Raw genomic sequence first — 15,749 nt, 5'->3', positions numbered from 1 at the left:
TTCGATCTGCTCCTCACGTGTTAACCTCTTCAACATGTCAATGGCTGTGAACAAAGAGAAACTTGTAAATAAGTCATGAAAGAATAAAGTTAGGTTGAAACCAAGCACACCATTGTTTTTCTTGTGACATTACCAATAAGTTTGATGTGTCACATGGCCCTCTTTCTATTGAAAAAACAAAAGTTGTATCCAAGATGGCCGACTTCTAAATGCCCGCCATGGTCACACCCATCTTGAGGAGTTTGCCCCCTCACATATACTAATGTGCCACAAACAGGACTTTAATATCACCAACCATTCCCATTTTATTACGGTGTAACCATATAAATGGCCCACCCTGTATTTACAAAAAGAGTGCAATGAAAAGTTTGTGTGCAGTGGAAACTCAGAGATTTTTGTGACTGACCCTGTTGCATCGACATTTCTCTCAGTTCCTGAAGGGGCAAAATATAGTGTGAATTTTATAAATATATAAATATATATATATATATAATATATAAATAATATTTAAAACCACCTTATTACCCAAATATGATCACTTGAGGTTAAAGAAGAACTAAGATGTGATGGTCAAAACACTAACATTAGGCTTTAAAACATTCATTCATTTCATTTGTGTTTCTCATTAGTTTTTCTGTTGTGAGTGATTACATACGGCAGCTACTTGTGTACACACACTGGATTTTTGCATTCAGACTTGTTGGTTGTAAAGCTGTTTGTTACTCAAACTGGCATTTAATTGATTCATATGACATTTTTTTGACTTTCATCCAGCATCTTAAGCACTTTAGGGATCCCAGGTGTTGAAATAAAATAAATTTCACTGGAGCACAGCAAGTCATGCTCCACTTTAAAGTGAAGGCTGTAGGAACAGTTATCCTGCACATCATTGTATGTTATGACAAAGAGGTAGAGACAGAATGAAATAAATGCATTTTCAAACTTGGTTTCGCTGTGAAGTGTTGGCACAGGTTTGCTGTTGTCAAGTTCTCTAATGGACTTAATAAGCTGACAGGGTGTTACCATAGTTACCAAATGATTTGCACGAACAGAAGCTATGTCACTTATACAGATGGCTTATTATAAGATGCACCAGAGTTGTCTGTGAAGGTTCTCAGTCATCCAGGTCATCGTAGTCTAAGGAGCTTGGAAAGAAAAGCGTCTGGAAATCCAGACGCTTTTCTTTCCAAGCTCCTTAGAATGCACCAGAGTTCAATTCACAGCTTTCACAGCAGCCCTAACAAACTGTTGGCAGTGTTATATTAGCAATTTCTCTACAGTAGAAGTAAGTTAATCGTGATTGTAGCATGAAAACTTGTTCTATATTTCTTTCTATATTTTCTATGTTGAAAAAAATGCCCAAATGGATCAAAAAGAAATCTGTGAGCAAAAGCTTCTGCTGCAGGTCTAATAACAATTATTAGTCAACAGACAGCTTAAAAAAATTCTTCCCTGAAAAGCCAGACGCTGTCCTTGCCCGTTGTGAAAAATCCTACCACCTGCGTCTTTGTGAATGTTTTCTGGGTATGTGTGAAGCATTTTATTTTATCAACACTTTTGTGCTCTCCACAACACAAACACAGAACAGAGAAGCTGACAGTTATTTTGAGAAATGCAGAAAAACACAAACTGAAGCTAAAAAAACGCAGTGCTAAGTGCTATCTAAGCGCACTGGAACATGTTGAACATGGCGTATTTATAGGAGGGAGTATTTACAGCCACCATATCTGTTAGGCAATTTGCTTATTATCAGGACAGAAGGGATGTTACCTGCAGTGGACCACCACAGGTCCAGCATCAGGAGGAGTTGAGGCCTTGACCCGGCGCAGGAAAGCCAACAGGCCCGTAGCGTGGTACGGCACGCCGTGCTCAGGCCAAGAGGTGAAGTGGAACTGGCACACTTCGTGTTTGGCAGGGTAACCTCTCTAAAACAAACAATGAGTCAGGTGTAATGTGAAGTGATGATTATAAGAAGTGAAATAGCTGAAATAAAAAAGACATGAGAGCTGAGCTGCTGGGTACAAATGACGCACACCGGCCACGCTCACAGGTTTGATATAAAAATAATGCAAGAGTATGACTCACCCTCTCCATGGCAAAGGTGCGCACAGTGTACTCTGCAAGTGTTTCAGTCTTCAGCAGTGTTATCTTGATGTCACCGTAGAGCTCTGTGTCATCGGGCCAATACTTACAGCACTTCATCTGAACAAAGAAAGTTCAGTTACAGGTTAAATACAGTTAATGTATGGCTGAATTAATATAACCAGGTATTAATTCAGCTCAGCTCAGTTATAATCATGTCACAGTGCTTTATATCATAAGGTAAGGAAGCTACAGTGACAGTGAAAATCTTAATAATCAGACGACGTCCTCTATGAATGAACACTTGGCGAAAGTGGGAAGAAAAACCTACGTTCTTACAGGAAGAAACCTCCAGCAGAATCAGGAAAGACAGGGGCGGCCATCTGCTGTGACCGATGGGGGCGTTGCCCTCTACATCATCAATGTGATTTTATTTCTTAAAAAAAAACACTAAATAAATAGCACAATTAGGGCTGGGCCATATTATACCGTTCACGGTAATACCGGTATAATGTTAGGCAACGATAGGAAAATGAAATATCGCGATAGAATGGGAGTAAAACGCGCATGCGCAGTGCCTTTGTTTTCATACGCACATGGTCGATTGTTGAGTGAAACAGATGAACCAGAATTGGTTTGTAAAAATGGTGCAACTTCAGTGATGTGGAACTGGTTTGGTGTTTGTCCGTCAGATACACAACAAAGAACATTTTTTTGCAGAACATGCAAGCGGCCGTTGTTATTGTCGTATTTGTCGGACTAAGATGCTCTTAAATCTGGGAGTAATCTGGGTCCTAAACTCCGTATGCTTCAGGTCAAACGAACACTGCAGCATCACTTAGAGTTAAAAACTGTCTAAATTCTTTCATTTTTAATAAAACGATCAGCATTGCTGCTTTACCAGGTGTAACTATAAAGTTTAACTTCCAGGCATCCATGAAAACAAAATGTATTACATTTAACGGAGTTAGAAGTTAGCAGGAAGCTAGCGGAAGTTAGCTCGCTAGTTTCGCTAGTTACCTAAGCATGATATAGCACGTTCTGACGGAGAGATTTCTGAAAAAAATCAAACGTACAGCTCTGCTATCACTTCCAACATAAATGAAGACAGGAAACTAAACAGCAGTGACGTTTGTAGGGTTACTGAAATTGGGCTAGCTGGTATATAATGATGTGCTACGTGATCGCTAGCGACACAGCTATGTTAGCATAACATAAACAGTGAAGCTGGAGGACGAACACTAACACTTTTCCACTTATAAAAGTTAACGTGAAGGTTCTTCATGGTTAGAGACAAATGCAATCGCATGGCAGGATACTGTAAACGGACCAAACTTCAGTCAGGAGAAAAACTGAGATAATCCATCCACAATACGAGGTTAGTCATTAATATACTGCAACAACATGGGAATAGAGCAGCTGCCAGAGAATTCAACATTAATGAATCAATGGTACAGAAGTGGAGGAAGCAAGAAGAATGAGTTTAATAAAGTTTGATTTATCTGACTGCTTTGTTTCGCTTAATGTGCCTTATAATCCCGTTCACCTTATGGTCCGAAAAATGCGTACTGCACACTGCAGTTTAATGTTGCAAAGCACCTCTTTTTAACTTCAGTGGATATTATACATGGTTATGCTCAGGATATGTCAGCCCATTTCTACTGGAAATGCCTTTTGGTTAAACTTTCAGCAAGGAATTTGCATTTGCACTGTTACATTTTTATAAAGCTTTAATGTACATAAAAACCAGCTTCTTGTTTAAGTGAAAATAAATGGAAGGTTGTCTTTTTGCGCTAGTAATGTTGTGGAGTTGTATTTTGTCTCGCATCAATTATATCGTCGGTTATATCGTTATCGCAAATTTTCAAATATATATCGTGATAAATATTTTTGGCCATATCGCCCTGCTCTAAGCACAATGTATTTTGAATTGTACAAAAGTGCTGGATGTAGAACAAGTTCTTAAAATAAAAATCACATTTATATTTCTTAATTCTTTTAATTGACAGAAGGTTTCATAAAAGAAATTTAAAATTGATTAATTATTTCACAGTTCAGGCTTTTATATTTTTTTGTCCCTGTTAATATGTGACCCTGGCCGACACTTGCTTCTACGTGTGATTGGAAAGTTATTTGAATTTCACAAAAAGAGATGCCGTTCCATGCTTTATGTTTCATTTATGCTTCTGGAAGGGAAACAACTGCTAAACTGTAACTTCTATTCTAAAAGCCTGCTTGAAATGTATTGCAGTTTAAAATGAGTGAGAAGCAATCTGTGGAGAAGATTGTGAGGTGCAGGCCTTTCATTTATTTTCATGATTCAAAGCATTATTTCCAGTAATCTGTCATGCCAACAGTCTATTGAAATGTACACATTACTAAACACAGCTAATTTAACTAACAAAACTTGCTAGCTAATTTAGAATCCAGAGACTGTAAAGTTAAGAAAAAATGAAAACTTAAATACGATCACTAACCTGAGCTGACACAAGATTTTTGTTTACTATGTACTGAAGTAAAACATTACACTAAAGCAATGTCAATCTAAATGTTCGTTTTAACTAAGCATAGTAAGATTTGCTACAGACTCAATCATATTTAGGGTGAAATACATATTAATATAAAATAGTTACACACAAAATATTTAACAACCGCAAACAGTCAATTACTTTACTGGTTAAGATATTTCTTAGGTTTCATTAGAGCAACCCAAGAAACTACTTAGAAAACTACCTAAAAGCTCAGTCACATGAGAGTAAAAATGGGATGGCAACCTCCCTGCAATTAGGGACAAATTGCTGCCCAGAAATTGCATTGATTTTTTTCACATTCAGCAAACAATTGCAAGTAATTTCTGTGACCAAACGGTTGCCCAAAGCCTGAGCATGCGGCACCCTCAACTTCTGGGTAACCACTTTCGATTGCAAGGTGAGTGACAGTGCTACTTGCAGTGCCACTTGGACTGCCTTCTAATTTATAAAATCAGACAAACCAGTCTGAGCCAGTCTCTGCTGATCACTGCAACATTAAAATTGGGGACTCAACTTAACTGGTTGCCAGCTGTTTGTATTCTGGTCGCATTCCTATATAAAGGCAAAGTTGTGGAGCAACTGTCTGCACTTATGCCATTTTGCAGTTGTCCTGCAGCAAGTGTGTCATTCTTTGTGGAAGAGTTTCTGAAGTTCTCTCTCAACTGTATGAGCTTCTGAATGTATACAGTTAATGTGAATTTCTGTTGCAACATGTTTGCAACAGATGCCAAATTATTACAGTTCACTGTTGTATTACAACAAACCAAATTGCATGTAATCAGCAATTTGTTCTCATTCAACTGCAAACCGACATGTCCTCATGCACCAAAGCTGCTCTGAAGATGTAGATCATGTGCCCGAGGAACCGTTTCAAAGGCAAAGAGATCACTGCAAACATTTTGCAGTAAGTTTGGTTGTGTTGTGGGCTGTTTTTGCTGGTGTGACTGTAGTATAACAGTTTGTGGTATCCCAACAGTATGCCCTTTTCTGTTCACTACCAATAATGCTTCCCTAACTGAGGTATATTTCTTAGTTATGATATTTTAGGAATTGTACAGTTGCTTTTGTATACATTTTGAGTACAAACTGTAGCTTTCTGCATTCAGCAGATAGGAAGAGTATAAGCGTCTACTGTATTCCAGTACTTCACCATAGGCCTTCATCAAATTCAAAGCTCTGACCTTGGACCACAGCCACCAAAGTAAAAGGTGATCCCTCATGATCAGACAGCTGCTGCCATTTCCTCCCACAAAAACAGAGTGGAGCAGCTCTTCTAATATATAGCCCCTGATAAAGGGAACTTCAGAATCCATCTCTCCATTCATCTTCACAGGCGGCTAAAGAGGTCACAGGACAAAGGCGAGGGAAACCTACCCTGCCCACCTCCACCAGCTTGGTGATCATGACAATGCTGAAGCAGTTCTCCTGCCAAACCATCCGCCAGAAATCGTAGATCATCTCTTGCTTGGGGCCTGTGGAGGAGGAGATACACAACAGAGTTACAAGTGGAAGAGTGGAAACAGGGAGGAAGAGGAAGAGAAGTTACAGAAGGAGAGAGGACGATATGGAAGGAAGAGAGATGATAATAAGTCAGAGAAAATAGCAGCAATAACCATCAATGTACAGGCAGTGTGTAATCCATGCCAGGGAATAGAGTAACAATGTGTCATTCTTGAACTATTGCCCGCTCTCTGTTCTAATACTACGGAGAAATGTCATTTCAATACACCCACAAATCCTCCGCCATTGTGCAAATAAGCTTCTGTGTTGCCTTTCCCAGGCACCAGTGGCTGACACAAATCACAGCTTCCAGGAGAAGATGACACTTTCATTGATTTCATTACACTGTTGTGTTAATAATATCACAAGGTCCTCCTTCATACTGACTTCTCTGCCAAACGCACTACATGTATTTCAGCGAACGAAGTATGGATTCATTTCAGCCCACACAGTTTGTCTAACAGAAATATCATCTTCTTTCATGTAACTGCTCTAAATGTCTTTGTATGCAAAAACATCCACATAGTAATTTTTCCTGTGTAAATCTGGGCCCGAGATCACAACTGAACCTCACAGACACTTAAATCATCAGGCTGATGATATTTGACATTTTCTGTACGAAATGAAGAGTCACTACTACTAAGCTATGACTGCATAATCAGATTCTTACACATCTTAGTCCTCTTTGCATGGAGCTTCACTGCTGTCCAGAAAATGTTACAAAACATGAGTGGGCCACACTTTGGCAGCGGTTAACAAAAAAACCACAAACTACACACTGCTTGAAATTCTCTTTAAAGCAGCAAATACATTTTTTAAAAAAAATCTACCGGAAATACCCTTAAAATGCAATTATTTCCTTGATAAAGTTGTCATGATCCTGGGCCATGTTGGCCCAGCATTCTTAGTTTCATGTATATTTGTATTTTGTTCCTTATTTGACTTCCCCTTGTGACTTTTACCCCCTGTGTGCCCCTCTGTGTATCTGTGAGCCCTCGTTTCCCCCGTGTTTTATTCCATGTTTTCCCCCAGCCCGTTATGTCTGTGCTCTCCCCGTGCTCCCTCTCTCCTCCTGTCTGCGCCTCTGTGTACTTCCTGTTTTACTTTGACAGTCTCCCGTCAGTATGCGTCATGTTGTGTTGCTCCTGCCCTGTCTCGTTACGATTATCTGTGTCAGCTGTATACATATTATTAAGCTGTAATATGTGTACATACATATTAAGTACATATTATTCAAATCTTGAGATATATGTAGGAAAGAACAAGCACACACGAGGTGAAAAAAAATCCTCTCAAAGCTGGGACTAACACAAAAACTTCCACTGAGGCACATATGATAATGGACTTCAAGATTGTGTGTGATGCTCTTAACTTTGTACTACCCACTTTCTGCCGTGGCCAAACAAATTTCCCACGTGTGGGACTAACAAAGGTTTATCTTATATTATTTTATCTTCTCTAATATCTTATCTTATCTGACCTTCCAGTCCGTCCGTGCAAACTCACTGGCCACAGTTCACCAGTGTTTGTCTCAGCAGATTCACAGATTTACTGGGAAATAGAAATATAGATGCACTGTACGTGCGGGTGGTCAGAAATTAACTTTCTGTAATGGTCATATTGATTAAGCCTCCAAATCCTTTTAATAAACTCCTGCAAACCAATTCAAATATTCCCCTTTGACTGTGATCTCCAAACGTAGATATGTCAGGTAGTTTCATGTCCTGACACTGAGATTAAAAAGAGCAGCCTGACTGTTTAAAGTCAACTGTGTGAGAAACAACAGTGTGTGATGTGAAAAAACATTGATCACTTAATCGCTTGCTTAGAATGCAATGTTCTGGTTGGAAGCCTTGGGTCCTGGTATTCCTGCAAGCATAATTCCATACAACCCTCCCACCTGAGCTCCACCCCCTGGATCAATGACTTGTCGGCAGCAGAACCCTCCCAGCAGAGCAATGTGCCCCTCACATAGTGGAGAAACTGCTGAGGTAGAGTTCAAGGAACACAGTGAAGTTTTTTCCACAAACTTCAAGAAGTCCAGTGACCCTTAAAGTTTATATCTGAAAGAGCTGAAACAATGAATGCTTGTACACACTGGCTACCAAAAAGGCACTTCAAAAGTCTGTCCTGCCAAAGGAAGAGAGAGGGCAGAGAGCTTCAGGTGTTTTTCTTTTTTTTTTAATAACTCTAATTTGTGTAAAAATTAAATGAGAAAGGCAATACAGGGTTTCTGAGGCTTTGTGTTTCAACAGATAAATAAATAGAAAGAGATATAAAGCAGTGCTTGTTTTCACAGCTTTTATTTGCACAGTTGTGGAATCAAAAAGCATGCCTTTGACTACATGCCCCAGGGCAAACATGCAAAGACAACAGGAGGAGGAACAGCGTTACTTGCCTGTTAAAATCAGAGCATGACAAGAGCTCTGGCTTTCGTAACAGCCGTGTACTGGTCTGTATTGATTCCAGTCAACCCAAGGTGAGTCAGCTCCAGCCTGAGTACGTTTTAAAGTGCGCACGTGGGCAGCTACTTTAACCACTGTTTTTCCTCCTCCTTACAGGTTATTCATGGCTCGCCCCCCTGTTAGCGATTGCTGCAGTCTTATTTTATGTGTATTAGATATGCGAGATGATAATTTTTCAGCAGTAGGAGAAGCGCACTAATACATCACCAGAGGGAGGGGACAGTCAGGCGAGAGATGGATCATGTTTGATCCCAGCAGCTGGGTAAATCTGTATGCACGGCATAACTTACTGCCACTGTGGACCGGAGTTTGTGGAGTACACTTAGCATTTCTCCTCCCTGTCTGCCTCTCCTATCACCCGTCTCCTCCCGCTCCCCTGGACATAATAGTGAGCTAGCCCAAAGCACCTGCTGCAAGAGCTCAGCTGTCTTACGACTCATCTAAGATACAACAAATCAAACCCAACACATCGCCACAGCTGACCACCCGGGGCTCACGGCACACGTATGCACAGCATGATGCTAGGAGTGTGCAGAGTGTGAGGGGCAAATTGCAGCTTTAATGATGAGTCACTGTACGTACACTCTACAGCAGCGGTCCCCAACCTTTTTTTGCGCCACGGACCGGTTTATGCCCGGCAATATTTTCACGGACCGGCCTTTAAGGTGTCGCGGATAAATACAACAAAATAAAACTAGTACCGGTACCGAAAAGACCCAGGAAAACCGAGTAAACGATAAAAACGATAACAAAATAATGCTGAAAACTGATAAAAACCCTGAAAACTATACATTTCACACCTGAGCCTCAACTCTCGCGGCCCGGTACCAAACGACTCACGGACCGGTCCGAGGCCCGGGGGTTGGGGACCGCTGCTCTGCAGTACATGAGTCTCACAGCTAAAGTAATGCTGTTACCTCCTCAACTATAACTTATTTCCATAGTGTTATTTATAATTTCAGCTAGTTTTACATTTTACATATTAATGAATTGATTATGATCGTTGATGGCATTTTTTTAGTAGAAAAAGGCTTAAACATGAATTGAGCTGCGGTTTGGGGAAGGCCTCGGAGGGGACTGGCGGCAGTTCCCTATGTACTAATGAGAAGTGAATGAATTGATAAAGGGGAGGAAGGGTAGGGCCCAAAAACAAGAGCGAACAGCTTGTAGAATAAGGGGGGTAAGGGGGGGTGTCATATATAGATAAGAAACGGAAGGGGCGTGTTTGGAGGCGTGGTCCTGCTCCTGAAATTCAGATAGATTCAGATCTCCAAAAAATCAAATATATGGTAACTTAGGAACCCAAACTCATGAATATATTAGACTGCAATTGAAAACGGAGATAAAATAGACTTTCAGCAAACAGCAAATAAAGCAGCAACCTTCTGATCATTAAAGAGCAAATGTGTTTCAGAACTGAGTCCCCACTGAGTGATGCTGAAAGTGTCCAGGAAACAAAACTTTAAGACCTGCTTAAAAAAAAAGTGTTGATGTCTATCGCTAATTTCTTTCTTCATGCCTTCATCACAACTCTATAGGAGAAGAGAAAAACAATAAGAAATTGTATTTTTATATAACAACCATTTAAATTGAATTATTGCTTGAAGTTATGCATGATTAAACTTAGTTCCACTAAGTTAATAGTGACACAGGCAATTATAGCAGCTAGTTTTCATTAAACTTATATTTAATATATTCAAAAAGTAATTTTCTCAACAAAAATATGTCTCGCTTTGTGCTGTAAGTTGCATTTAACAACTTACAATGTAAAGAGCTGATAAAGTCTGAGGTAAAGATAAAGTCTAAGGTTGTCAGACCTAAGGCTGGATATCAGAGAATAATCAGTTATTTTCCATTTTAAATTAATTAATTGAATTTGAGCATCAACTACAGAGTTTGGAGCTATTTTTTTATTTCTCCATCAATGACAACAGAAAAAAAAAGAATTTTAAAAGTGCATCATATTTGTGCGAGACTGGAAAGTCAAATTAACTCATGTTAGGTTAGAGCAGGGAAACAAATAAGAGCTGATCATAGTTTAATGGATTCAATTGAGCTTAATAATGTTTTTGAAAAAATGGCTCGATTATTCTTTTTACTGCTTTTTTCCACAATATAGAACAGTTATGTGTTAAACCAGTGTTGCAAAGATGCTCCGACAAACTAGTTTTATCTGTTGTGGCTCACTACTTGCAGAGCTGCAGTGTAAGTCAAGTCAAGGTGAAGACACAGAAACAGTTACAGGTAAGAGTGAGAGTCCTGATCTGTGTATGAGGCAGAGGGCGACACAACCTTATCTATGCGGGACAGAGTTTTGATAATATCCTGTACCAAAGTACATTTAATTCAATTTCAATTCAGTTTTATTTGTACAGTCCCAAATCACAACAACAGTTGCCTCATTACATCACTACTCTCTATTCTCTGGATCAACAGGAGTTGGTGGAAAATGTCCTTTTGTTAACATGTCAGGATTGTAACAGTCCTGACAGAACCATCCTTCTACTGAACAGAAAACTCAGAGCAGAAAATATTTCCGAGTCCAAAATCGCTCCCAAAATGCTACGTAAAGACAGCTGTGTATTTACTGCCTTATAGACATTTATAACACTATAGGAGTGCCCAATTTTAGGGTACATTTATCAGGATTATTAATATTATTCTATAGTGTCTTCAAAAATTCTACATTGGAACAAAAAGTTCTTTCTAAGAATAATACAACATGTAGCTCCACATTTTTCAGCAGTCACGACAAATCTCATTTTCTGGTCAACATTCAGTGAAATGTGAACTGTCCCGTATTCAGCACAGGGAGTGGTAAATGTGTGACTTTGGAGATGCTGTACATTTGACTTGGTTTAAAAAAGGAAAGCCCACTGAACTGGCTATGATTATATTTGGCAATTCCTGGGATTTTGTTGTGACATGATGCCCCTGTGAGGGGAATTGCAGTGAAAAACTCTGCATATTTGCATATGTAAAGTGAAAGTGTTAAAGTAAAGGTGCTTATTGGTCTGCCCAGCTGTTTTAATAAACTCATAGTTGTTTTAAAAGATTTATTTTGGGGCATTTAGATTTGATTTTACAGCAGGACAGTAGAGCAGACTTGAACGGAGGGAGAGTGGGTGAATGGACACACAGGAAATGAGCACGGAGCATTCATTTCCAAAATAAAGGAACTCCTCTGTCTCATTCTTCAATTCATTCTCATTTTGTGAACTGATTTTCAACCACATCTTAACCCAAAGTAAACTTTTACTTCTACTTGAAAGTCACACTGGCACCCCTTCCACCTCCCGCCTGCGCCCGTGTGTGCACGAAGAGCAAAACGTTAAAGAAAGAGAAGGAGAGAAATTTTCAGAGGTTACTTTTGAGAAGCGGCAGAACTGAGAGCAAAGTGAAAGATGGGAAGAAATCAGAGGGGGATTACAGAGTGAAAAACACATTCAGTGAATAAACAGGATCAGAGTCGGCAGAGAACAGAGAAAATGTCTTGCTCTCTCGCTCAGTGCATGTCTCTCTTTCATTCTGTCTCGCTCTGAGTGAGGGTGTGCCTGAGTGTGCCGCTTGGGAAATGCAGCCTATATAGTGAATCAAAACTACATCAGAGAGATGTTGTGCCACACATGCAGATGGCAGGGAGGAGAGAGACGGAAGCAGAACTTCAGACACAGCGACACTCAGCAGTTTACAGTGTCGGCTGACTGACGGGTACAGTCGGCTGCTCCGAGAGCGTTTCTCACAGATGGAGGAAAAGGCTTGTTTGTGGTGGAAATCCAGATGTGAACGTGATGCAACACGGGCTCCTTGTTGTTTACACATTATTAATTCAGCTAACTCATTTTCATATTGTCAGCTGGGCTGCTGTTGTGCAAAGTGCGCTGCAAACAATCTGAAATACCAGCGGTGACACACTGCTGCTGGGTTTCGTGCCGTACACTCACCTTGAGTGGCAATGAAGTGGTTTGATCGCTGGTAGCCCTGTGGGACAGAGAGTGGAGATAAGAAAAAACGAAATCAGACAGAGGGTTAATAATTACAGGGATACATGATAACGTGAACTCTGGGACCAGCTCGGGCCTTGGTGGGACGCGGTATGCTCCACCTTTGACTGAAGATCTTTCTGAGAACTAATCTGTATGTGTGTGTTTGACCAGCCAAAGATTCTTTGGACTGTTTTTGGGCCCTAGCTCTGGGTGAAGAATCTCACTTGAATTATAATGCAGGAAGAAATGGCATTAATTCAAGTTTCTCTCTGCCTGTCTCCGAGCCAGGTCATTCATTCCAGAGCAAGGGAGCTGCATTTCAAAGGCAGCCTAGTGTGTGCTGCTTTGCATGCAGCCTGGGCTGCTGATCAAAGGTAGATTGACAAGTGAGCGATCTTCAGCTCTGGGAGTAATTCTACCTGAGTGACACTGACTGATCTGGCTGTCTCCTTTCTGCTCTGCTTGGCATTAGTGCAGTTATGATACAGTGTGCACGGCCTGGAAGGCTATTAGTGGCGTTCTGGCCCTCCACCAGGCAAAGACCTGTGTGCTGAATGCAAAGTAGTCGAGCATGATAGATCCCCAGAATTAAGATTAGTGCGCTCTCTCATGAATCGCAGGTAAAGTGATTGCAGCCGCTGTATTCAGTAAACATTTGTAAAAATACTGTACAGACACACAGAGAGCGCAGTCCCTGTAGCCCCTCGAGCTCATATACATGTATGCACTACTGAGCAAGCAGGAACACAAATTACATTCCATAACTGTCATGCCGGAGAGCAATGCCGAGATGGATGGTCATCGCTACGAAAGACTGCAGCGAACCCATTCCCATGAGCCTCTGTTGCCGAGTTTCCCCTGAGCTGACCGGTTTCCTGTCTGTCACCTTGGCAACCACAGTTTCCAACAGCAGGCAAGCAGAAAAACACGAAGCGATGTGAATTCACAATGGATTGAAAAGAAAAAGTAAAGACATGCAGACGTGGAACGCGTATCAATTCCATCACAATAAGACGAAAAAACGATTCTCAGTTTGTTTTGCTTTGACAAATTTGGCTCGTTCCAACTACAACCTGTGACAAGGAAAACCAGGCCTTCGTGAAATGAACTCATATTCATCATGCATCTCAGAACTGCATATCAGAATCCCGTAGGAACTTTAATCATCCTCGCTGATAGCAGTCAAGGACGTCAGAGACATTTTTGTGTCCTCCTTGCAAAACAGTGAGAATAAGCAATTCAGCCGAGAACCACGGCCTGCATTTGTAAAGCAGTTAACAAAATAACAGCGGGTGTACGACGAGCTACTTAATCATAAAAAAAAGGCTAAGTATATATTTTAGCAAATCTTACTCATATTATATTCAATACTTTGCTATTGTATTTTAGATTCTAGGGGACACAAATTATTCCTGTTTGAAAGAAAACCAGAAAGAAACATCCTGTGGAGTTCTTTGTGTAAATGGAACAATTACAGTACATCCCACTCAAAAGCTGCTACAAGATGTTTGCACCAATCTTATTATTATCTTAAAAAAAGAAACAGCTCCTAATATGTACACTCCCCGTTAAAATCATTTTCCTCATGCTGGTATTGGTAAATAGAAAGCCTTTCCTAGAAAAGCTATTTCTTTTTACTCGAATCATGTAGGCAGCAGCAAAATGTGAATCGCTTTGTTGGAAGTCATCTCCTACTGTTGCATGTGTGTCCTGCTCTCAGTAGTACTTCGAACAGCAAAACAGCATCTGCCCATCAATTCATGCAGAGCTTTCATACATGGTTGAAAATTTGGACAGAACTGCCCTTATTAACTGCAGACTATCATAACATTGATGATATATGACTGAATTTCGGGGTGAGGAGTCTAAAATTGGATCAAACTATAATGTTGCCCATCTGTTCTATCTGTCCTGACTCCACTGAAGTATCTTCTCCACTGCAATAAATTCTCTAAATAAATACTTTAAAAAGCAGTTCTCTGCTGCTTTCAGGTAAAAACTGCCTGCAAAAAGTTCTCGTCACCACTTCAGCGAACTCATTGTTCTGTCAGCGTTTGATTTGACAGACGTGTCATTTAGCGTTTTGATTTCTGAAGACGTGCAGCTTCAGATGCTTTTGTAGCTATACTTCAGGTATAGTTCAGGAAGTAAACTGTTTGCTTATTGCCATGAAATAGATTTGACATTTAGCTAATATGGATGATTTAAGACTACTTGACACAACACACACAACTGTCAAATAACATTTTCACATCTTTAATTACAATATTCATCTTTTTTCTTCTCCTGTGTGATTAATTAACCCAAAGATGACCTGCTGTGATATGAAACAAGGTCGCAGCAGTCAGATATCGTAAATTAACAAAAGTCTGAGATTTTATATAGAAACGGGTCAGAGCCCAGAGCCAGACAGCCCGCGAGGCTGCGACAGCAGAGATGCATCAAGCTCAGCTGTTTCATCAACATGTGCATATCTATGACAGGCAGTTAGAAAGCTTGTTATTTTGGTGTGCTTTTGTGGCTTACTACCAGGTTAGCTTTTAGTCGAGCCGACGATGACATGTATTTTGTGAAGATAATTGTGTTTTTTTGTTTTCTAGTGTGATCTTGCACCTACTATCTTACGCTGAGATGCCTGATAAATATGGGCTCTCATACCACTGGAAAAGCAGGGTTTTCTTTACTTTTCACTGTCACTGTATATATTTACAATGCCTCCTGTCATACTGTGTGTGTATAAACATGAGCTTTGACCTCGTCTTTTTTCCTCTGTAGTATTCTATCAGCCATTTTATACAAAAAAACTGAGACTGACGTTAAGCAAAAACTCCAGGTGAGCATTTGACTATGGATGAGACTGCTATGGTCAGTTTGGGAGAAAAAAGTTAAAACTCAGAGGAACAGTGAGGGCTAAAAGTGGAAAGGCTCAGCAGCTCAGAGAGGAAAAGCAAAGGAGGATCTGCCAGAAAAGAAGAAGAAAAGCCGTGGAGGGCTGGCAGGGAGAGCCAGAGGAGGCGACATGAAAAGAAGAAGATGGAAAGCAGAAGAGAAGCAAGATACTTACTTCCCTGTTTATCCGAATCTAAGAGATGCCAAAAGGTTGAAAACAAGGGAGGGTGGGGAACAGAGAGAGATATAGAAGGAAAGTAGGGGAGGAAATAAGAGCTAGTTAATGTGATTAAAGA

At 40.3% G+C, this 15,749-nt stretch overlaps 1 protein-coding gene across 7 annotated transcripts in view; it reads right to left on the bottom strand.

Moving 5' to 3' along the window:
* The window catches only part of LOC101477989 (receptor-type tyrosine-protein phosphatase U), a 258,886-nt gene that overhangs the window by 19,086 nt on the left and 224,051 nt on the right, over positions 1–15,749 (bottom strand). For 4 of the 7 annotated variants that reach the window (XM_076878967.1, XM_076878969.1, XM_076878966.1 and 1 more), the window contains 5 exons: positions 15,629–15,646; positions 12,523–12,559; positions 5,988–6,085; positions 2,086–2,202; positions 1,771–1,925 (listed from right to left, as the gene is read on the bottom strand). In XM_076878967.1, the coding sequence (XP_076735082.1) occupies positions 1,771–1,925; positions 2,086–2,202; positions 5,988–6,085; positions 12,523–12,559; positions 15,629–15,646 (425 nt within the window). The remainder of the gene's footprint in view (positions 1–1,770; positions 1,926–2,085; positions 2,203–5,987; positions 6,086–12,522; positions 12,560–15,628; positions 15,647–15,749) is intronic. The other 3 variants (XM_076878968.1, XM_004564402.4, XM_004564400.4) reach the window with 1 other exon arrangement.

Source organism: Maylandia zebra, linkage group LG22 (assembly GCF_041146795.1).
Source record: "Maylandia zebra isolate NMK-2024a linkage group LG22, Mzebra_GT3a, whole genome shotgun sequence".
Taxonomy (NCBI): domain Eukaryota; kingdom Metazoa; phylum Chordata; class Actinopteri; order Cichliformes; family Cichlidae; genus Maylandia; species Maylandia zebra.
Note: the sequence above shows the minus strand (reverse complement) of the source record. Positions and strands in the feature narration are given on the sequence as shown.